This window comes from Larimichthys crocea, chromosome X (assembly GCF_000972845.2).
Source record: "Larimichthys crocea isolate SSNF chromosome X, L_crocea_2.0, whole genome shotgun sequence".
In the NCBI taxonomy this organism is placed as follows: Eukaryota; Metazoa; Chordata; class Actinopteri; family Sciaenidae; genus Larimichthys; species Larimichthys crocea.
The window spans coordinates 22,902,794-22,928,017 of NC_040020.1; the positions used below are offsets into that span (position 1 = coordinate 22,902,794).

Below are 25,224 nucleotides of genomic sequence, written 5' to 3' on the forward strand. Positions count from 1 at the left end.
CACACACACACACACACACTCGCAGGTTTTTCCTTTCAAACCAGCTTCCGTACTGTAGATAAGAGGCAAAGCTACCTATCTTTCAACTAAAAACACTGAGCACTGTATTACGCCTCTGGCTGTCCCATTCTGGCTGCCTTTACTGTATCAATAACAAAGTAAAACCCTTTAAATGAGAGAGATCAAGCACTCCTCTGATATCATCATGATTACTATGTGCACATAACAGTAAAGAGGGGTGTTAGATGGTTTTAGATCTGGCTTGCTGTGGGGTGGAAAGGGGCAAGCTGAGGCATGCTGGGAGACACCAGCGCTTTTCTTGTGATAGTGGTGTAGATCAGAGGCACAGAGGAGAAAGGGAAACCAGTGTTTTCACTGATTGATATTGTGATCTAACAAGCGAGGGATCTGTCAGTTGTAATTTTAGATGTTCAAAGATCCTCTGGAGAGGATGTGTTCCGAAAGGGAAAACAAGATACAGGTATTCTTGCTTGATGTGAGAGCGAGGAGTAAATGAAGAACAGCGGCATCCTGTGTATCAAATAAAGAGTTATTTTTCGAGTTGAAATATGTATCATATTCTGCTAGAATACCTTTAAATCTTACTGTTTGTGTCGTCATCTGTTGTTAGCAGCACACATACTTGCTATTTATGAACTGTTATTCAGTCTGATTGCTCTAGCTTTCTCGCTGACAAAGTAAATAAAAAGTCAAACCAAAAAATACATAAATTTAAGTTATTATCAAAGTCAGTCAATTATTTAATATCACAAAATATTTGTCATCCTGGGCTGCTTTACTTTGCAAAACATATCACTTCAATCAAAGATGTTACAAGGTCCAGGGTGTATTGATCTAGATTTGTGTTAACACACAACAACAGGAGGACTCATTACAGGCAACTGTCCTGGGCACTCTGCTCATCTTTTTCAGCATTAGTTCAATAATGGATTTCAGATGTAATACTTGAGATATTTTCACACTGATGCACTAGATAGTTTTAGCTGTAATAGAGGAAACACAGCTCTCAAAGCAAAAGTCCTAAAATCTGGCACGGAATAATCCACAGCTCAACTGTTTGTTCTGCTAGTACACAGTAAAAAAAAATTTTAATGCAAAAATGTGTGTTTGCGTTAAAGATTTAACACGCTCCAGTAAAACAACCCTGTCTTTCAGCACCAAGAAACCCTTGAATAAGGCTTTTAGCCTCAAATTATTGCTGCCCTGTGAGAACCTTGTGTGTCCTATTTTTGTAATTTTCCTGAGATGAAAGATTATCGGAGTTCATGCCATGTTTCAAATCCATATAAACTAAAATTTGTTCTTTCCAAGATATTTTGGACATGCAAGATCTGACAAAAGATGTCAAAAACCAAACGCCTCAGTGAAGAGTGGCCATACTTTGCAGCCTCTAAACTGTTGTGAAACTGTATGAATGTTATGTCGGGCAGTGCCGAGCACCCCGCACTTTCCTTGGAAAGATTACAGTTCAAACACACACAGACACACACACACACACACTCACACATGTCAAGCTGAAGACTTTTGCCTACCGTCTTGTTCTGTCTTGGTCAGCTCAACGAGTTTCTTCTGTTTCAGTGTGTCCACCACGTCTGCCAGGCTTCCTTTGCGGCGCTCCGGCGTGCCGAAAGCGAGGCCGATCATTGACTCCCCGCGATCCCTGGAAAACTCCTCTGGCTTGGGTGGAGAGGTAGAGTTAGTCCGGTAGGAGTAGACTGAACAGCCTTTACTGCTTTCATTGTCCTGGGAAGAGACAGCAAATAAGAAACCCAAGGTTAGATCTGCTGGAAAATATCAGCACTGATGCTGATGCTTTTCAGTGTGATTTAGTACAGAAGAAAACCTCCCACAGCTTTCAGAGCTTTACTGTATATGCTTAAAATGTTATTTGGGATTTAGATTCTGCTTTTCTGAGCAGCTGGCAGTAAATAATATATCTGTCATCAGGAGTCCTGTGGTCTCATCCCATCACATTCCTTTAAATTGACTGGCTCTAGTCCAGTATCTATTATTCTCACATTAAACATACATGTCAGCGTATGTGTATTTAAGGTTTTCAAAATAAGGTCTGGGCCCACCCTTTGTTGTACGGCATTCCACACCTCTCCCTTCGTTTTGTGCCTTGCTTTGCTTTTAACACTCTAATAAAAGTATAAAATGCTCATCACAAAGGAACGAAGAGTCATTACCACACTGTGAATGTCGGTGAATGACACAGGCAATCTGGGATTAGTAAAAAATGAAACTCTGTAAATTCATTTGAATACACCCCAAATTTTGTTAAACCTCTGTCAATTTACTGTCAATTTACAGAAATCACAGTCATGGGGATTTTTTTTTAGAACGCTTTAAACAAACAGAACTTCCTTCTGTCTGATGTAGCACTAACCTTCAGGTAGAAGTAACCAAACCAATGCTGTAGTAAACACACAGTAGGCAGAGAAATATGAAGAAACTAAATGTTCTTCCTTAAAATTTGGTTTAATTCCTTCCACTGAAGGTAACATAAAGCTGTTGACTTTAAACCTGTTGATCATACATGACAGATATCATAGTTCTATTTTTTGCCACTTGACCAGAGTGTTTCTATCCCACTGCTGTTTGCTCTGCTGGGTTATGAGTTAAGCGAGAGGAGCACAAGGAGTCTATATTTACCAAGAAGATAAGCCCTTCAAGACGAGCACATTGTCCCTCACAACAGACACTTTAGCACAGGTGTTCTAACACCGGGGCTATTTCTGGACGCTTTCTCCTCCCCTTACAGAGTGGGGGGATCTCCAAGAACTTTAGGAGGCTTATGTTTCAAAGACAAGGGGCTTTGGCTAACAGCAGGATCTTAAGACGCCCTTGAAATGGCTCCGGGAGGCCCCGTTGTGCACTTTGTCTTTAAGCAGAAGATGCCTCTGTAATGAGGATTAGGAGATAGTGTGTCACTTGTGGATTGTTAAGGTGTGTTTTTTTTTTTCAGGTCTGTGCTCAGGAGTTATAAAAGCCGTCTGGTGAGGTCAGGAAGGTCTGATGATCAGATCATATTATAAGGTCACACATTCAGTCTCTGCAGCAGACAATGCCGGTCCAAAGACTACCCCTGTGATGTCGTAAGATGTCCTTGAGCAAGGCAATGAACCCGGAGGTGGTCATTTACTGGATGTCACTCTGGACACAATGGCATAATGCTTCACATTAAAGCTGAAATAATTATTTGAGGTTATCACACATGCCCCACAAACATTTGTTTTCTCTGTAAATATTTGTTTCATTGTTTCATCTTTTCTGTTCTCAGCTTGTCCATCTTCCATACTCACGTTTAATTTACACTTTTCAGTGTGGTGTTACCACTTTACATGCTGGCTAACTTTTTGGAAACAACATTTCCTTCTGTTTAATCAAAGCAAAAACAATTTTCACCAATCAAGGACACACACATGTAAAAATCCTATCAGTCTCCAGTGGTCACCCATGGGAACTGTAGTCACATTCAGGAGTATATGTGGGGAAAAAACATATGGGCTTGCTTCAAGTATTCAGGAAGATTTTAGCCTCAAGGCTACTTTAAACTTTGACACTGATGCTAAGTGAAGTGACATTTCCAAATAGTTTTGTTCAGATTTAATTGCTATTAAAGTTCCCATTATACGTAATAATCTCAAACCAACAGAAAAAAAATCTAACGTTTTAATAAAAGCAGACATAAATATGAAAATGAACAGGACTTTTGACTGGAAAATGTTAAATATAATCTGCCACAACACTGATACCTGAGGAAACTTTATTCTCAGAACTTTCCACTTTCCTCAGAGGCTGAAGTCAAACACGCCTCTTCCATTAGGGACCAACAGAACCTGAAGCCAAGTAACTAACACCTCAACACACATACACACACACATGAAAACATTCTGTGGAGATGAGATGAAGCAAGGGCTCTAATCCCCCAGAGGAGAACCCTCACTGGGCTGCCTGCAGCACTGCCTGCAGCACACAGACCACAGAAGACCACTGGTGTTTCAGAGTGTGTGTGTCTTTGCTTTCACGTGCATTCAATTGTGCACAATCATCATTATGCATGAGAATTTGCACACCTTGTGTACCCCGGCATGTATTTCATGATGTTTTATGAGTGCTGTGCCATGAGTGTGTACACTGTGTGCACACACTCACCAAATTTGTTTTATGGAATTGAGTTATAGCAACATATCTCAAGATAAGATATGGTCAATTTCTCAGCTCTGTGCATAATTCACATCTCACCATCGCAGCAGGCACCACGTTCTCCCACTCAGCATCCGTCAGCTTCTCTCTGGTTGGCTGCAGCTCGTCTGGGTGGGGTTGGTCATGCGAAGAGGGAGATGGTGTCTCCTTCAGGCCCTCTCGCTTGTCGTTGGCCCAGGCTGCATTGTCCTGACCTATCACTTCTTCTTCCTCAGACGGTGGGTGGAAAGGAGGCGTTGCTCGCATGGAAGACATCATTCTGTGAAGGGAAAAGAGAAAATGGTTTTATATTTTGTGGCCACATAGATGACGTAGAATATGTAATTTTATGTTAGTTTAGAGAGGAGAGGAGAGGAGAGGAGAGGAGAGGAGAGGAGAGGAGAGGACTTCAACACTCTCTTGTTAACCCTGAAGCTCAAGTGATCAATGAATGGCTGAAGATCTAGAGTGAGAGGTATTGATCATCAGTGACAGTGTAACCAAAGTCTTACACTAAACACTAAAACTATATATAGTGTGTAAAAATGTACAATTCAGCTTATTATGTGCCTCATGTGCATAAATATAATGTTAAAAGCAATTTCAAAATATATGTATGCACTACTACTGCTACTATTTCAGTAGAACCAGTGCACAAAAATGTTAACATTATTATTATTATTGAATTTTTAATTTTTAATTTTTATCAAATACCAAGCATCACATCTGTTCAACTTCATAAATTGTGGTCATAGTAATGTGCACAGTTGTAATTAAGTTTTCCCATAGCTGCAGCTGGGTTATTATAAATCAGCAATAAGTATAATGACACTATAAAAACTGTACGCTGCTCTACTTTGAGCATTAATCTTAATATTTTGTCCACCTCTGACTGCATATTTAAGCCACAAAAAAACACTGGAAATTTCAGAACCACACATTTGACTTGTTAATTCAGAACCACGACTTTATTTAAAATACAGACACATAATTACAGCTCACTCATGCAATTTAAAGTCCATGCCATTTTTGTTGTTTGTTTTTGGCATTTATCAGACGCACACACGCACACACGCACACACGCACACACACACACACACACACACACACACACACACACACTTGCACATACTACCACGGGGATAATCTATTAATCTATTAAGCAGCATCAAGGCCTCTCATCATCTCAGAGCTGTTAAAAAAGCAGACGCCCTGCTACTGAGTCTCAGTGGAAAAAGTCTCTTTTTTTTCTAATGTACGCCTCAGGCTGGTGTAGTCATTAGACTAATACATCATTTACTGTAATGACTTCCCTTTGTTGCACTATGAGGGCTTTCGTTGACCACATTTATTCCCTTAACCCTCCGCTCCTGAAGTCTAATCGCAGCCCTAATTCTTATTTTAAATCTTAAAATGAGGCCACTTCAAAGGATTTTCATGTCATTAACTGGTCTTTGTAAATAATAATACACATACACAAACACACACACACACTATCAATTCCAATGAAGCAGCACCTTCACCCACACAAATTCTCATGTGATAACTGACTGTCATGAAGTATTCTCTTGTACACACACATGTACACACATGCACACAGCTTCTGTGAAGTAAAACAGATTGCTACTACAGTGTTAGCGCTCAGTAAATCACAGCAGTCTGTCCATCTCTGAAATATGCAGCCTCCTGGGTGCCCTTAAATGTAAATCTGACCCTCCGTCAAATGTCTGAAGGGTAAGAGCTGCAGAGTGCATGTGTGGAGGGGGAAGCAAAAGTAAAAACACATCATTTACACAGAATGTTGATAAAGACTAAGACAAAAGAGTGAAGTCAATGCGAGATAAACTGAGAGAAAACAGATGAATGGATGAAGCAAAAAATGTGAATGAATCTGGAAAAGTGCATGCAAGCGCAGATTCAAATGGTGTGTGTGTGAGAGCTGTGCGGTCTGTTCAAGAAGACTCTCGTGTACAGTAAATCTGTGTGAGTTATAACACATCATGTGAGAGAGCTCATTTCCATGATGGTTTGAATGTTGAGTTACTCTGAGGATCATCTTTTACTACCGAGTCAGAATGCAGCTTCAGTGACAGTGTCATGCAGGTAACATCAGAGGAGGGCTTGGTAGTCTCATGACAAGAAAATTGAGACTCACTCAACTTCATTAACTCATTAATGTCTAATGACTATATTTAGTATGCTGGAGGTGGAAACACAAAATCTGCTTCAGAAACTTTCAAACTATGTGGCTACAAATGATAGAAACAAATGGTTTTGTTCCAACATATTTATCATCAGCATCATGCTAGATTTGGTGTTAAGTCATCTGGGACACTTATTTTACCCTGCAGGAATACGTAAAACTGTCTCTTAGGTCTGCAGAATAGTACAACTGGACAAAGACAAAGCAACAGATTTCCATTTTTCTTTTTATATCTGTGTATCAAAAAAATAGAAGAAAAAAAAAAGATCTGAAATTCCTAACCTGGAGGTGTTTTCCTAGAATTTTTTTTAAAAAGCAACCCCTTGTGACTAAAAATTGAAAACTTGAAATGCTTTGAACGATTTCAATGGATTTGTGATTAGCTCATCTAGGACTTTAAGTGCTGGTAAGGAAATATAGCTGGACACTGTGGACATCCCTATCTTGACTAGATCCTTTTGGAAACCAACAATATTTTACTCTAATTTACCCTAATTTTACCAAAAAACTATATCAATCTTCATGCCCAATTTCTTTTTCTTCAGTGTTTCTCTCTAATGTCATCTTCACGGTATAGCAGATTGCCCTCTATGTTGCAAGTATGCCTCCATCTTGTTTTTTCATCATCATATATAAATAAAGAGGTGGGGATTACTCTGGGATCCCAATGGCAGAACTAGGGAGGTATAACTGGAGTATGAATTGACATTTGTTTACTTTTTCTTTTCTATCTTTTGTTATGAGAGAAGAATCACCACAACAGCATCTCTGCTGCTATATTTAATATTTTTACATTAACAATGGATTAAATGTAAAAGGATAAGCTCATAAGGACACACCTACAGATAGGTCCTCCTAGTTCTACAGAACCTTTTAGCATCTTATGACAACTTTACAGTTTTTGTTCACTCTCATCAGTGTCAGATACAGCAGACAGCTGTTTTCCTACCCTCTAAAATCCTACTGTACCTGTAGCACCAAGCATCATTCAGACAAAGAGAGTGACCAGCTGTTTAAGAAACTGGAACCTTAAGCAACTTAGTTCCCTGTTTCCATCAGGGGTAACCAAAAACGAGGCTTAAATTTTTGAGAATTTAAGTGAGATGCTAAAGGAGTAGGAAGAAGGAATCTCTTTGCATATCTTATTTAATCCTAATGATGAACAGCAAGCATACCGCTGGTGCCATGCTCCACCTGTAACCGGATTTGATTAATAAGAATAGCAACAGGCATCAGTCTGCGGTTTCAGTTTCTCCAGTCCTTCGTTGTTTTACACAGCGGTATGAGTACATGAGATTATAAGATCCCAGACAACCAACAAACAGCAAATCACTAATCCATGATCAACTCCTGTAATCCACACTGAAGTGATGAGAGAGAGAGATAGGGAGCCGGAGGGGGAGAACGCAGAGGAGAGCCTATATTTAGCTGACAATATTGCTGGTGCTGTGTTTATGGGGGAGCTTAAGACTTAGTTTCTTGGAACCGGTGTCTCATATGGCCAGGAATGCCCAGCCTCATAACTTGCTGCCACTGATATGGTTTCACTGTGCAACAGAACAGGGGTTTGTTGGTAAGCACGCCACAAGGCCTTTTGTGATTGGTCGGGGCAGGAAAACAGTACACCTCATGCACTCGTCATCAGAGAGGAATCACATTACTCGTGTTTAAATGACTGCATTGTTTAACTAACATGACAAATGTTAAGGTCTACCAATTCAACGCTGTTTTTTTGGCACATGACCTGTTCAGATTAGGATGAATGGTGAGGATCTGTTTTCAGCACAGTCAAAATATACTTTTTGCTCTAGTTGTTGTCTTCAAGAAGCGTAATTAATATCCAAAAAACAAGACTTTTTGAGTATTAGATGGTAACAGAGTTGATGCCAAGAAGAATAAAGTGTACTTGAAAAAGAACTTAAACAGCTCCATTCACTATAAAACAGCCTCAGAATAAAGTACCAAACATCAGGTATAACCATAATGTGCTGTAATAGAGGAGTAACTCGCATCCAGTCCATTTAAGTGTTGCCATAACCCTGCAGCTGCTACAGTCATGACATGAAGAAAAACAGAGATACTGTGGGATGCCAGCCATCACTAAAACTGGACATCACTGCTTTTGCAGAAAAACATTATCACTGTAAGTTTTTCCGTTTCAGATTGTCAGTTTAAACAACGTTTTATGGTTAAACAAGGTCCACTTTGGATCTGTTAAGAGCATTGCGCTACAAAAGAGATGCAGAGGAATTATGAGAAAATAAGCACACATTTGTCTTAATGTCTAAAGAAAATGAGAAATATTTTGGAAGTGTGGGTTTCTCGTCTGACCACAGCTCTTGTGCCTGGCAATATCAGTTCCTTCCCCAGTGAGATATAGGAAGAAATTGAGTGATTATAGCTGAAGGAGCAACCTTCTCCCAAAGAGACCAACGAAAGAATGAGTTTGGCTACGTGCAGTCTCTCTCAGGAAATGGTAATATGACGATAATGTTACACTGATAGCTGAAAAACAAATTCATTTTTCACACACATCGCCTTGAGACTCTCCGAAAGCCTTTTCATATTGTCAGACATCTAGAAAAACATCAAGTCTTTCCTCTGGAAGCAGTTCCCCTGTCTAAGATATTTCTTGGAAGGTGATACTGGTGAGATTGCCTGCTTGAAAACTAAACAGAGCATTCACTGTTGAGTGAGGAGTTTTAATTTTTATGTGTTTTTCTGTGTGCAGTCAGGTTGGGAAGATCATCCCACAGGTAGGATTATCATCTCAGTTGAATAAGACAAGTACATGCTGTATACCTAATGTAATTAATCACAATGAAGGTATGCTCACTGTTCTCTTTGAGCTCTTTAGTTTAAGTTCTCTTCTCTCCTTTATTGCCTATGGGAATTCTTACAGCCTTTAGACCAGAGACACATTTGACAAACAAACTGTTGTTGGTGAGCTAGATAAGTCCCCTTCTAAAACGTGGACACTAACTTAGAATCCCTTTGTGAGTGGAAGAAAAACGAAAACCGGGGTCGGAATTTGGCAGGAAAGTGTTGTTCAGATCTGGCCTGGAACCTGGCGACTTGGCAGAAACAATCAGGCATTGTGAAGCGTGGACGGAGAGGGACCTGTGACAGATGAGAGCGGGAGAAAGCGGGCCCCCTCTTAGAAAAACAGTACACAAAGCGCCATTCACAACCCAGGTCCCTTCTGCCACTTGTGGAGCAAGAGACGGACTCCGACAAAGGCCTTCGACTCGACCAATTGGGTGTAAAATCTCCAGCCGTCCCAGCTGGATAGAACTGAGGAAGTGGGAAATACCAGAGAGAAAGAGAGACAGAGAATGAGAGGGTGAAAAAACAGGGAGAGAAAGAAAACTGAGGACTTTCCTTGAAATTGTTTGTCTGTTAGACAGTCCTAACAGGAAAATACAGTGAAAGAAAAGCAAAGAGAAAAACAGAGTCTGTATTAGCAACCAGAAACTATAGCAACTGAAGCTAAATCACTGGAAATATAAGTATTATTTATTATTGTTGCTCTCCCCTTGAGCAGAGCACTTAAATTCAGATTTATTACCTTGGATCTTATTTGTGCAGTTTTGTAATTTCTATCAGTATGAATAACACTGAACGAACCAAAATAACTGTTGCGATCTGGTAACACAGCAAGATCACTACAATGAAGTCTGCTGGGGAAATGAAGCGAAGCGTTTATATTTACCACTGAACCTGGTACGCGAACACGGACGTAATGACATAATGTCTACAATAATAGCTTTATTACACGAGACAACCGTCTGAGCAAACGATGGCAAGAACAGCGGGTCAAAGTTGATCCACGAAGTCTGTCTGTAAACTGTGATGGATGTTTGCAGTGGGCACTTTGGGTCATAATTTCTTGTTTACTCTCCCAAATAAGTGTGACTAACCTGCAGTGGTTTGTTTAAAGCCTGTATGATTATCTCACTGCTTGTGTTTCTTGGTTTCTTCCTTTTAGCAATGTTGCCATGTTTCAAGGTCTCCGTAATTATTTTGAGTACAGTCGTCTCTCACTATAACGCGGTTCACTTTTCGCGGACTCGCTGTTTCGCAGATTTTTTTTTTGTAATCTTGCATGCTTTTTTTTACAGCGTACTGTACAGTATGAACGCGCATTGTGTTCTGCGTCCTAAATTGGCTAAGGGAGAACCGCACATGTGTTCTGCGTCCTGATTAATTAAGGGAGTACTGTACAAAATGTGTGTAAAAAGGTGTATAAAAGTGTGTGGTTAGGGGTTTTACGGCCTTAAAACATGTAGAATAATTGTAAAACTTACTTCCCTATTTCGTTTATTGCGGGTTATTTTTAGAACGTATCCCCCGCGATAAACGAGAGACCACTGTATAACTGTATCATAATCAACTGAAATTATGGGGGGGAAACAACTACAAAAATAATATCCAAGTTGCTATAAATTGGAATTATCCTTTAAAGGGATACTGTAGTGATTTTGTGTTGCACTTCCATGAAGTCGAGGAACTCGTAAGAGACAAAAGAAGGGTCAAAATTGAATCATCGAAGGCTGAGATATTCTGTGTCTTGAATGCTGGATCCTACACCTCCATAATGCAACTTGATAGCGCCTATCATTAGACCCCCTGCCTCCTAAATGCCTACTTATTTTAAAACTAATTGCTGCAGTGAAGTTGTTTGGTGGCCATCAGTAAATGTCTGCGGTTGTACCGGGCAACTCCCAGGTGTGAATGAGTAGCAGGGCGTTGCTAAAAAGAATATGTGTGCTCAGTTACTTTCCCTGGATAAATAAATGAAAATAAATAAATAAATCTTGAAGAGAATTGGCCTTGTATAAGAGCAGCTCTCACAGCTCCTAAATCTTGGGCCTGTCTGGACTCTTATTAGATCATCGCAGAGCGCTGCAAACAGAGGGCACTGTCATAGGTCAGACATGTGGAATGTGAACACACACACACGCTTCCCTGTTTTCTCCCAGAGATTCCCTCGTCCCGGGTCTTTTGCCAAAAATAGAAACTTTCAATAGCAACACCAGTCACCCCCCAAAATCAGCCCATTTTGTCACCGCCTTAATGAAAAGAAAAGCTGTTTTTTTCCCTGAAATTCCAGCCTATTAACATGAATTTAGCTCTGTAGCTCTTGAGCCAACAAGTAGCTGTATTTCAAAGCTCTGGTTCTTATCGCATGTGAACGAGCTATTCTCCCATCTTTCTATGACTTAAGAGAAACAATGAAGGGAGGTAAGCAGAAGGCGGATGCTGTGCGTGATGGTCAAGTCAAAATAGCATGTACATCGATCAGCTGTCACAACCAAATCCTTCGATCATTCTCAGGTAAACAGAAGCCTTTTATGCCTGTTAGTATGTTACACTGAAAAGCTTTATGTATTTACCTCTTTAGAAAGTTTTCAAAGCGCTATGCGAGATAGGGCTTGACATCACTCAAGCGAGGTACAGACTGAAACTAAGATCACGCAATTTTATTCCAAAACTGTAAGACTATGGTGCAGTTATCATTGGTAATTTGCCTTCCTGAGCCCCAGGTAACAATACCATATGCCTCTAGAAGAAGAGAAGACATACTAAAACTTTTAAAACCACAACAAAAACAACTTGATATGTGGTCTTTATGTTGGCCACTTAACATGAAACTTTCATCAGAAGGCAACATTTCTCATGTTTCATAATCGATGACCAATGTCTTTCTGCCCCTTTACATTTCCATCATCAGCTTGCTTTTTGTCATGTCACTATATTAGCTGTGAACAGACATATCCATTTGGTTATTTTATCTATAAAAAGAATTCTCCAAATTTCCAATCTAAATATATTCAGTGTATAAAGTTACACCATAATTACATGGTTCCTAATCAATTTTGCCTACAACTAACATTCAACATGACTGACCGGACAAAGAAAAGAACTCAAATATCAGAATAAAACATATCACAGTACCGCCTACACTTTTTGGTTGGCATCTTGTCTAGAAGGTTTGATGGAGAAACACCACACCAGTACAAACATATTATTGAGTAGATCAGTAGTACACCCACATTTCACTAAATCCCACTGGATGATGACAATGACAAATGGTGGTTATTAGCTGGTTGGTTATCAGATGGCCAATCATTTATTGTTCATTGGAATATGAAAACATTTTAAGAGATAAATTGACATTTGATATTTTATTTAACATTTTTTTAAATACAGATAGTTTTGAATAGTCCTTAAAATACTAAAACAAAGGTTGCAGTCAAAAAGACTCAACAATATTATTCAGTGGGTCGCCTCTTAATGCAGGTAGTTATTTTGTGAGAAATGGCTGTTTCAATATTTGCTTGAGAAATAAATCTCTTCAAATATGAAATTGCCAAAACATCCATTCCATGGCGGAAAATGTGGGAAGACATTCCCTTTATCTAGTGTCTTCACAGTATTTCAATACTAACAAACATTGTAATTTACGGATTTTGTCTTTCATCAGATGGACACCTGGAGTAAACATAGGGTTTGATGTCTCCATTAGTCCTGCCGATGGAAAATCTCAATCAAAGCCAATGATGGAACACTCAAGAAATGATGAATGCGTCGCTTGTACAGTGGGCGTAAACACACACTACTATGCCGGGTCTCTGTGTTCAGGGACCCGGACCAAAACCGCAGACCCCAAGAAATCCAGAAGTGGCCTTATTGACCAACACCCTCCCTTGTGCTTGTTATTTTTCCTGGCACGCGAACACACCCCTAGCTAACACAAATACAGTACACATATACATTTATCTACTTCATGGCAACGATACAGAGTAAACCATTGAAGAAAACATTGAAGACCAAAGTCAACACTTGGTGGCTCAAAAGGACTGTTTGTCTGATGCCTCCCGCCCATGTTAGTTAGAAGACCAGGTCAGTGTGAATATTTTGTCTCTTAATCCTTAAAGTAGACCACATTGTCCAGGTAGCTATGCGATACCATAAACAGCAATATAAACAGAGAACTACTGCCTATAAAACAGCAAACAGCATTAATAGAAACAAATATACTGCATTTCGTTCTAAGTACGTGTTACTATGTGCAATGATAATAAACTTAAATCTAATCTAAAATAATTAAAGGGGGAAAAGGCACCTTTGTAACAGTGAAAACTGAAGAGGATCAAAACCAGAACCCTGAGGGAACCCACAAATAATTGTTGTGCAATTATGTGCATGAGGTAGACATAACAATTCCTAAACCAGACAGGAGCAATTCCAGAATGGTACATCAAAATGTCTTTATTCAGATAAAGGAAACTAATGACACTTAATAGTGCATTTGAGCTACTGAGCTACGTACCACCACCACTAAACCTTGGTCTGAAAAGATTTAAGGAGGTTTTGAACTACAAAGTGCAGTCTTTGAGGATAAGTAGCCATTATAAACTAACCAGTGTATTAGACACTACAATATTTCATTGAGTAGACTTTTAAAGCAGAGAAATTAAGCTTTTATTCTGTCAACAAGGATCTTAGAGAGAGCTGCTCATGAACAGTGACCATCAATTTCTATGCATCATCTTTCTTTATTTAGATCCCTACAGTCACTCTACAATCCTTCCCTAATCATCTCTCTTTCTCCTCACTCTTTTTCACCTCTGATCTATACCAGTTTAAAGCCCATACAGCTTGCCGTTTGACATACACCTTAGAGGAGGTAATACGCTGTTTACCAGCAGGAGCTGATGCAGCAGCGAACCACCACATGTCCTCTCCCTTTAAGCCAGGATCCCTGTTATCCCACCTGTTACCTTTGACCTCTTTGGAGAGGAACATAATGCCACTGTGATGCACAAATAATCTTGTTACACAAGTTTTAAGCCTTGTTGTGCTTCAACCTCTTCACATAGGCTAGTTGACAGAAGCTGTCAACAAGGGGCAATCCTATTATTTTATTATAAGTTTCAAATGTATCATTGGCGATGAGGTCTATTTCAGGGTGACATCAACAGCAGAAAGTCATGATAGAAGCCCATGGCAATACAACAGCTGCCCTCACACATATTTCAGAGTGACTGCATTAGCCCTGAGGCTAGCAGCAGAAAAAAGTGAGCTTCAATAAGTTATTACAGGACACAAGGGTCTCACCGATGATCATCAACATCCATGTTTACTGTTCTTCAATGTAATTATATATATATATATATACAGAATTAGTGACATTGACGTTGCTTTGTTGATGTAAACAACCCAACCCAAAAGAATGACAATTTGTTGGTGCCACTGGTACACAGACCACAAAAGACCATAAAAACTGAAAAGATGTGTATTAATTGCACATCAAACTCTATTTTTAAACTATATATGAATGATTTCTCTGTTAGACGATATCCTCATAATTAAAAAAACTAAATCATTTTAAACTTTGATGTCAACAAAAGAATTAGAATCAAACAATCATCTCCATAGTCTAACATCATCTGCACGGGCGTCCAAACAGGTGGCTTTTAGAGCACCCAGGAGGCGTGAAAGCCCGCTAATCCCAGATTAGGACTGACAAGGCGTTTCACTGGATGCCCCCATTGTAATCCCAGTTGCTTCTCTATCCTCTGACAATGAGCTTTGTTCCCTATCTGAGAAAGAGCTTTGAGGATTTCCTCAGTTTTGTTAGCATGAAATGGATGCATTATTCAGAGGCATGCTACTTTCAGTCGGTCGAAAAACAACATATTTATATTTAATTATTGACCAGCCTGAATGTGTAATGTGTGCAGATGGTTTTAACAAGTCATCTGTGCTCAGAACACAAGATTTAATTTTTACTCATTTTGGCAGTGTATAACTCTGTCACATCATTCACACGTCATGTCAAGAGAGACAGAAAGATGTGTGAAAATGTAATTACATTTTCCAACATATCATTTATGTGGTCCAGCTGGTTTTAGGGTCAGCCCAACACTCAGTACAACTAATAGTAGCCTATAAAATGATGTTTGCACAATTTGTATAATCTGAGATCTGAGAACTTCATGAAGGGACTTTAGAAACCAAATCTAAAAAGTAATGTATGAAATGAGTGAAAGTACATTTTATTTTAGGAAGGAGATGATTTTTTTTTTTTACATTCTGTTTTGCTGTGTGAGTGCTGTATTAATTATTATTATTATTTTCCAATTTATTTATTTTGTGAGAATCAGAACTCTGATTATTGTAATCTCAATGTCTGTAAGCAGTATCTTATCTCATATGCTATCAGGCCTGGTTCTGATAATGTAACCTAATTCAGTGTAACCATTAACACTTATAAGCTCTTCACAGGAAAGTCTGATAAATCTCCTACATGAATTTTAGTTACAAAATACATTCTTTTCATCTACGTAGTAAAACTTTACAGGAGTTTAAAGGAGGTAGAGGACAAGTGAGGGAGGTAATGCTGAACTAGCAGTACAACACCAAGAAAACTTCTTCTCCTGTCCAGGAGCAGTTGTCTCGTTTGGCGATTGGAGGCATGTCAGTGTCCCCCGGCATGTTGAGCTGTCACAATCCACACTAATCCTTCCCACAGTGTGTCCCCTGCTCGGGCTGAAGCTGCTCGTTATAGAGTGCACTGTACATGATTGTGTTTCGCTGTATATGTGTATTATGGGAAACAGTCTGGGTGATTTGAAACACTTATGTGTGAGTCAATATTATATATCTGATACTATGGGCAAGTGGTGTATTTACAATAAACACATGCAGGTCAGATATTTAGAAGGGGCACTTCTATGGCCACTTTGTCTTGAGAGAAACTGGGCGAGGAAAGTGAATAAGTCACGTTCTGACTTTCTCTGGAATATGAACATAAGCAGCATATAAAAACACATGTACACATGCACAAAGTCTTGAGTGTAGAGAGGTGTGAGTGTGTGCTGCAGGTCAGAGCCTCTCTTCACTGCACAAGGTATCCATTGTCCTTAACCAGCGCACAGCGAATATACATTGTTCATGGCGCACAAGGCCTTACTTTAAACCATGTAGGATGTTAATCTAGCCAATCACAGCTGCCGTTATTCACACAGGACTTAAACCCCTTGAATCAGGGCAAATATTTCAGACTCAGGATGGGGTTGTTCAGTCCAACGTGACTGACGTCATGCATGGAAAGTTCTATAAATTTATATTTTTCTGCTCAGTTTCATCAACTCAACTCACACAGTAGCATTTCAAACAGTGCCGATTCTATTGCACAGGCGGTTCATAAAGGCTTTAACGTTGTTTTGAATGGCCGATGCTGATTAAATGTTCAGTGAGAAAAATATTCTGGCACAGAAGCAATGTGGCGCATGTTTTCATTTAGCTTGGAATAAATACGAGGAAGAATTGTACAAAAGAATGGCAACAAAAACAAAACACAGCAAACAAACTGAGACATCAGCTCCAAAAACAAAACAAAAAATCCAGAGAAGCATCTACGTTAGTACTGCTTCCACTGTAAAAAGGAAAATCACCACAAGCTACTACTTTAAGTGAAATATCCCTGTCCCTTTCTGGTTGGACTCTGAGTGTAACGCTTTCTCGTCCAGCTGTTCTGATTTTTATCGCATTAAGTATCATATCTTGACAAATCTCTCACGAGACTCATGCAAGAATTTCACAGTTGCTAAAGGAGAGCAGCGTTTTTAATAAAGCTGCGTGTTTTTTTTTTTTCTCTCTCCTCTGAGACGAGGAATAGGCTGCCAGCCAACCCCCCCCCCCCCCCCCCCCCCCCCCCCTCTCTCTCTCACTCACTCTCTCTCACCCTCTCTCTCTCTCTCTCGCTCTCTCTCTCTCTTTTTAGCCATTTCTCTCTCCAATGCAGCGCTGGGCTTGCAGGCTGTAAATCACAATTAGAGGGTTCATTAGATATGGTTGATTTATTAAGACCTAGGCCTTGTCTCTTGGCCTTTCAGCCATATATTAACTGACTACAAGATCTCATACATAGTTATGAGACATGCTGTTTACTGTATGGCATATAGGGTCATATGCCAATAGACATTAATTATTGAGTAAGACTCCATAGGTTAAATTAATAGCATCCAGATGATAAATCATTTGTGTATTTGTTTCTGACAGCAATGCCCATACGCAGCACTTTTGACTGCATATCTAAATGCGTATCTTTCAGTAACAACAAATTGGCAACGGCATCAAAAATCTGTCTCTATTATCAGCAAGTGATCCAGCATTTGAATGGAAGCCAAGCATTTTGGAGCCTCATCCAAAGGCTTTAACAAACATACTCCGGAGCTGCTTGCCCTCTTGAACACGCGCGCATAAATTTGGCCTGTGTTCATATCACAGTTACTTCAGTCTTAAGTGTCCCTGGCTCGCGTAATACAGCTTTGTTTCCCCTGTAAATCAAAGTGCATTTATCGCACTGCATATCAACTATTGTCAACAATTGCCTGTAAACAGAGGACGCAGATAAGGTGCTGTATACTCTTTCACGTCAAAGAGCAATGTGTTAGTGTGCTGTGCACAAATACATTTTCTGACCTGCTATTCTTGTTCTGTGTGTTTCACCAAATCTAAGTGACTGAGTTCAGTAAAGTACGTTAACATCAGAAAGGCACAACAAAAACATCCTGAAACCATAATCAACAGCTTTTTACTTCCAAAAAAACGTTGCTACACGAACTGGGCCTGCATCCAAAATCACGTGTTTCTTTCTCTCTCCTTCTCTCTAACATACCAGCATGCCTGCTCATCCCCTGGCACCTTATAGGCCGGATCATTGAACCTCAAGGGGAACCATAGAAATAGTTCTGGATTAGTTACAGCTTGAACAGGTGAGCTCCAACTTGTTCAGACAGAGTGCGAAATCCTATTGTTAAGAATAGAGGAGGGTTTACAGAGGTGGAGAGACTGACAGTCTTGGCTCAGTCGAAACCCTTCCTGTTCTTAATCTAGATACTGATCTGGTCAGAAGAGAGATCAATTAGACCAAGTTAAATAACACATACATGCCCAGAGGGTGACATGGAGATAAACATCACATACAAGATCTGTGTTTTTGAAGAGCTTTTTTAAAGAACTAAAAGTTGTTGCCTTATAGGCTTTTTATCAGACTTTTAGCTGTGGAACATTCTCGGCTTACATAGGAGAATAAACTATAATATCCTTCAACAGAATTTAAAACAATAATTAAAAAATAAATTGTAAAAATTAGAAAGATATTTAAAGTTACAGGGTGAGAGTGCCAGTTATTTTCTCAAGTAATCGATTAAGCATGCAAGACCCATCACAACCTCCTAAATTCCAAGTTTAAATCTTTAAATTACAGTTCAAAACCTAAAAATATTCAGTTTACTATTATAGAGGAATGAGAAAAACAGGAAAGATTAACACGTGGGGAGCTGGAGGCTGTGTATTTTACGCCAGTTTTTCTTTAATGATCAAAATAGTTGCTGATCTAACGACTTTAGCTCGAATTCACACTAAGACGATGCAACTTCTTTAGGCACAGACTGTAAATGCACATGGCAGTATCCCTCCACACACAGACACACACTTTCCTTTGGCTGACACTTGATACATGACTAATTGGCGGTGACAGAGAACAAAGGAGATTAAGTGTGTGGAACACAGCCACAGGTCAGAAAGAAGTTTAGCCTCTAACTGTGATTATGGACTGGCAGGTGTCACCAGAGGACGCAGCCACAGTCCCAGTGGGTCAGGTCCTTGATGCCCACGTAACGGTGTAGAATTCCAAGACAATGACGTGCCTCATCACCAACATTATCCAGGCCAATTCAGGTGAATTTGCTTGGCAAACAAAAGCGGAAGCGGTGAAGCCCAGCAGAGGCATTGTAGTGTAAAAGTGAACTCTTGAAATCAGACAAATAAACCATAAAATCCAATTAAAACTAGCCACCATGTTTCATTGCCTTTATTCCATTTCAAAAGGAATAATTACCTTGTTGCTTTGCGCCTTATTGTTAATTAGAACTATAAATTCATGCAAACAATTCTCATTTCTATTCTAAAAAGTTGGCGCATTAACAAAATGAAAAGGTATTTCATGTTATGAATTACTGCTTAATTGTCCACTTGTTATCTTGTGAGCTTTGAGAAACATTGTGTCATTAGTTTTAGTTGCCCAGCCTCTTTATCAGCGTAGCCTCTAATTGCTTGACGGCTTGGTTTTGAAGCTAACCAGGAGCGATGTCATCCCTCTGCTCTCCCCACAATGGGCCTCATTGGATTAAGTTCGAACAGGCTTTGTTAAAAGCTGGTGCAAATCTAATCAAGGAAGAGACCTCAATTATGCTAGCATGTACTTAAAAGATCAGATCACTGAAAACAGAGGAGGGTGGATGGTCAGTGTAGGAATGCAATCAGCAGCCATTAAGGGAAGTTCATTTTGGCTGATGGCAGCTTTAAAATGAGATGCACTGCAATGACAATACTGTAATCCTTAGGATGTGGCGTTGTTGGTGTTTTAAGTGAGCTACATTCAGGGTCAGAAAAAAAACGTGTTCACAAATGGGAAGCAGCCACAAGTCTCTCAGAAACAGGTGTTAGCACTGCAGCGGTAATTGTTCCAGAGGTGGTCCTTTGTGTTCCAACCTTCCTTCTTTCTACCAACATAGGCAACTCCATCATTTTATGAAGTGTTGAAAGAAGCCTGCTGAAAAGCTGAAAATAACCTTTTTTTCTCCAGCTACGGCATGTTGAAGAATGTAAAAGGACGAAGAAGCATATTGTTTGGAGAGAATAATATGCTGGATCACCAGGTGGACCAGGTGGTGTCCCTTGTAGGTCACAGCACAACAGCTGAGATTGACACTGACCTCTGACTTCCATGACCCATGACAGTTAAAACAGGAAGCAATTATCCTGAATGTCAGCGAGTCTGTTGGCATTCCTCAAAAGGAGGCTGTGAAGTCTGAGCAGATAACAGTTGTTGCTGATGAAATGAGAAAAAAAGACATGAGCTCAACATGCAGAGAGACTGAGAGAGTGAATACACACTCACAGTGTGCGCACACGTGCAGATACACACAAGCTGGGTTTCTGTCCAACTTTTTTGTTGCCAATTGTAAAGGCTGGAGTGGAAGATTTTCTTTTTCAATCTTTTATCTATGAAGAAACATAAATACACTAAATGAGCTAAATTAACACTGAACATCTTCATTTCACACCAGTTTAGGATCCAGGACAAGATTCAGACAGCCAGATATGTTATTCAAAGTGTTGCAAATAAAGTTAAAATAAGTTAAAAAGTTAAAATATTTTTTTATTGTTTCTTCATGTGTGATGTCTGACATGTAGAAAGACTTGTTTGTTCATTCTCTTTTGTGCTTTACTTCTTTTAAAACACAGAACAAAACAAATTAAAGTATAATTTTAGCACAATTTATTTACATATTCATAATAGGTTACACAAAATAACAAACTTTACCCAAAAAAAGTTCAAGCGTTACTGTAAAAAAAAAAAAAGAATTCAACAGACACATTTAATCTCACTTCATTGCAACATTTTCCCCGTTCTCCTCCAAATCCAACCCTGCCAATTCCCCGTGTACTACAGTTCCCTCCGCTGCCAACAGCTTCGCTTGGCCTGGTGTGTGTGTGTGTGTGTGTGTGTGTCATCTGCTTTTTCTGAAGCATCGGCATCAGCACTGAATTTGCCAGTCTTTTTTTTTTTTTCATCAACGGTTCATACAAGAAAAATGTTGTGTGAGAAGTTGGTTTTATGTCCTGTTAACAGAACAGTGACATGCTGACCTGAGGATGTCATCTGATCGTTTTCGATACATCATCTCCATTCACACTCTCTCTGTGTATATTTTTTAGGAATAATCCTGTATCCAACATATTTACACACACACACACACACACACACACACACACACACACACACGTTTGATATTTAAAAAACATGAATTTCTCATCATCACCTAGAATAAATACATTTTTAGTATTTACACCACCAGGGTGTTTTTGGAGGTTTTCACTATCTCATCCAGGCAACTCAACTAATCACCAAGAAAAAAGATTTCAATTACAAGGACACCCTTCTTCCCACCTGCTTACATTGTCCACAGGGAAAGGAAAAATACATAAAACACTAATGATTTCTCCTCCCACAGCTGCTGAAGACCAGGCAGGCAGTACTGGCCATCTCTAAGTGGGTGTGTACGTATGCAGTGGCCTCCACATGAAGCAGGGTGCTGATGAAAAGGAGCATGCATCCCAGTAGAGTAGACCCTTTCCCTGGATAATTCAAAGGTTAAAATACAGATCCATCCTACGGCTGCTCTCCTCCTTCACCTCCCTCCTTTCTCACTCTGCCTCCTCATCTAGCCCGTGCATTACCTCATCAGAGGAGGATCTGCCTAAAGCCGCAGCGGTCACACAACAGACAAAAGCGCTCATCTCCAGGAAGCCGCTGCCGCTGCCTGTGGTTTTGGAGAGAGGAGAAGAGAGGGGAAAAAGTGACTCAGCCCCACGGCTCCTTTCTTCTCTCTGCCGACTTAGGGATAAATGGAGGGATAAAGCACAGGGGTAGATAATATTTAGAGCAGGCCCCATTTCAAGGGCAATAGAAGAGAGAAAGTGGGGTATGAGCTTGGGTGGTTTGGGAAGTAGCCATGAGGGTTGGTCTATACTGTTACTGGCAGAGGGCCTTGCACTGTGGATTAATGTGTAAGTGTGGAGGAACCGCTGCTGGCCCAGCCCTGCCTTAAAGCCCCGGCCACTGCAGCTCCACGAGCCTCTTCAAAGCAAACCAGATGGGCCTCAGATGGGATGTTGATGAGGCATGAGTGTGCAAAACACAAACATGCATGCAAGCACAAACACAAATAAGTTGACACAGACGCAGCCTGGAAAACAACTAAATACATAACACACAAACATATGTACTTGTCGCATATGTACTGGTGAGCTGGCACGCATGAACGAATGTGCTGACTTGAAGCGTGGCCGTGGCAGATCACTGAAGTGCAGCTCTGTTTTTCCTGCAGCTAAATGGAGCTCCTCGCCCACAGACTTGCGAGGCGCTTTGTCCACTCCAGACATAAGTGGACATTTCATATGTGTGGACAAATCAGATCAATTATCTGTCCAAGCTCAAGAGGACATAATAGCTTACTGTTAACATAAGGTTAAGTACTGAGAAACAACAGTACATTTTGTTAGATGCTGCTCATTAGTGGCGCTGAATCGTCTTTCGCTCTAACGCAGTGAAGTTCACATCGAAAGCTGAGGTAAAAAGCAGAGGAGGACAGTTCCTAAGGAAGCAAAACAAGTAACCACAGTGAATTCATTAGCTCATTAGCGCATTAGCTTACCACAAATCAGCCCAATGACTGGTTGCTGTCTCTTTGCAAATGACAGCAGACATGTGTAACAACAGGGCTCTGCAAACAGCCCTGTGAGGATGCATGAAGTGGCTTCTCAAAGTCTTTCTCACTGCTACTTACAGCTGCATATAAGACTCTGAGTTTACATGTCCGGCATATATCTCAGATGGAAATTCCTGTATCTATAAATGCCACAATAGATAGAGTACCACATTGTGTAAATGTAGGGCTAAATGAGCTGCCAGCTATCTAAGCTATCCAAATCTACGCAGATTTGGGATATACAAATAAAAATCTGGATCTAGTTCTCTGAGCTCTGAAGGTAAACACTTTGTAACCAAACTGTCCAGTGATATCAGATCATCTAAAACATTAGTCATAGACACACCCAAGCTCTTCTGATCAAAGCGATCACAGTATGTTCAGTATAAGTCAAGAACAAATCATCGACCGCACAGCATCCTCTTCCTTCCAAATTCTTAGAAAACAAAGATACCATAAATTGTCGCTGTCACGACACGATCGGTACCCTATAAAGACTGTAATTTTGTTAGGAGGGTCCACTTGTCATCTTACCGCCATGTAATTAGATTTGAAAAGCGACTGCATGTTAAAAGACACAATAATGTGATTTCAAGTTTCCAGATGAACTGATGAAGTTAAGGGAGTTTGATGGAATCAAAAGTGAGCCTAAATGGTTCGGTTTTCCCCAATCATGACACAATTCCTTTCTTCAAACGCAGATTAGACAGAGAAACTGCTGTCATGTCACTGTCATTATTTTATTGCTGTTCAGTCACAAAATATCATCTTGCAAAGCATCAAAAATTCAGCTCAAAGGTTTTGACTTGGGAATAATAAAAAAGACACTTTGTCTACTTGCAACATCTTGTCACAGGTTGCAAGTAGAAAAGCTGTACCAGATTGATTCTTTCCCCTCAAATTATTATATTTTATTATTTTTTAGAGGCATAAAAAGGTTTGCCAATGCCAATAATTTACAAGAACAAAAGAAAGATTTTTTATTTATCTTGGAACCCCATTAATGGGGCTTTAACCATCAGATCGAGATTCGATTTACACAAGCCATAAATCAAGTCTCCTCGACCAACCAGCAAGACACAGATTATTAACCACAACAAAACAATGAAGCTTGTCTGTCCACCCCGTGAGCGAGTTGCCAGTGAGAATCAAACAGGACACTTGTTGACCCTGCAGTGACACAGCTCGAGGGCCACTAGAGAGGGCCTTAATAAGTATTCTTAAACAGGGGGATTAGCCAGATGGTCAGATCACTCTTTTCTCCAACCTCTCCCATCTGTACATTTCATACATCTCCCGCCTCTGCTGAAACCATTGAGATTGGCCACTGCGACCTCACCAGCTTAATTTGGGCTAGTGTTACCTACAGCACTATTTGACTCCAGATATAATCTTTATTGCTCACAGAGAGAAAGTCCATTAAAAGGCATACTGTAGGTCCCGGCGCTGAAAGGTTCCTGGAGTGATGCCTGTGAGAGGCTTTAAAAGACCCCTTTCTTTGCCCAAGTGAAAGCAGCTATTGAGGGTGCACAGGGCAGAATACTAACCGGAGTGGAGGTCTGCAGTTGCTGTGAAACAAATCAAAAGCGTTCTGTATGTGCCGATGGAGGGGAGAGAGGCAGCGGACATGCATAGAGTCAGCTACAGTTTTTGCTTACATGGACACACACACAGACTGCTAGTGCAAATCGTTGTGTGTTCCAATACACACAGCAAGAGGTGCTCTGCTCTGTTTCGGGTAAAGAATGATGTGTTCTTTATGAAAGATGATTATCTGCCATTTGATGGAAGCAATCATCCACATTGACAAAAAAAGGCACAAAAGCTTGAACAAGCAAACAAACAGACAAAGTGCAAAGTGATAACTTGTATGAATTAATTAGAGAGACTTACAGAAATAAGAGACTTCAACTCCAACACCCTCTTCTCACTTACGGATGACTTTAAAATTCATGAACGTGACCTAAAAAAGAGGGAAACAGAAGAAAATAATTATTAGCACATCCACTTAGATGTGGTGGTATCTAGCCATACAATATATATTTTTTATTATTAATTTGGTGATGAAATGCCTGTTTCTCAAATTTCTTCCTTCAATGCCTCTAATACAATGGAGGAATTTAATTTTACAGTTACAGGACAGGACAGTTACAAGAAATAATATGGATACTGTTGCGGATGTGTGAACACCAAAACCAAAATTCTATTTATTTCTATTGCATTCAAGTGGAAGCAGAAAACATAAAGATAAATATTACCAGTTACAGCAGGTGACCGCCCACCATAAGCTGGGTTCTCTTCGAGGTATCTGCCTCTTAAAGGAAGTTTTTTTTTTCCTTGCCACTGTCACCAAGGGCTTGCTCATGGTGGGAATTGGGTCACTGTCAATAACATTATAAAGAGTACGAACTAGACCTGCCATGGAAAGTGTCATGAGATGAGAATATCTTAAATGGGGCC

At 40.0% G+C, this 25,224-nt stretch overlaps 1 protein-coding gene across 9 annotated transcripts in view; it reads right to left on the reverse strand.

Annotated features, from left to right (window-relative positions):
* The window catches only part of LOC104927811 (transcription factor SOX-6), a 106,759-nt gene that overhangs the window by 65,288 nt on the left and 16,247 nt on the right, over positions 1-25,224 (reverse strand). For 5 of the 9 annotated variants that reach the window (XM_019262420.2, XM_027283129.1, XM_019262418.2 and 2 more), the window contains exons 2-4: positions 24,658-24,727; positions 4,270-4,489; positions 1,554-1,764 (exon numbers count right to left, since the gene is read on the reverse strand). In XM_019262420.2, the coding sequence (XP_019117965.1) occupies positions 1,554-1,764; positions 4,270-4,488 (430 nt within the window). In that variant the 5' untranslated portion in view covers position 4,489; positions 24,658-24,727. Of the gene's footprint in view, positions 1-1,553; positions 1,765-4,269; positions 4,490-21,733; positions 21,754-24,657; positions 24,728-25,224 lie in introns of those variants that run through there. The other 4 variants (XM_027283127.1, XM_027283131.1, XM_027283125.1 and 1 more) reach the window with 2 other exon arrangements.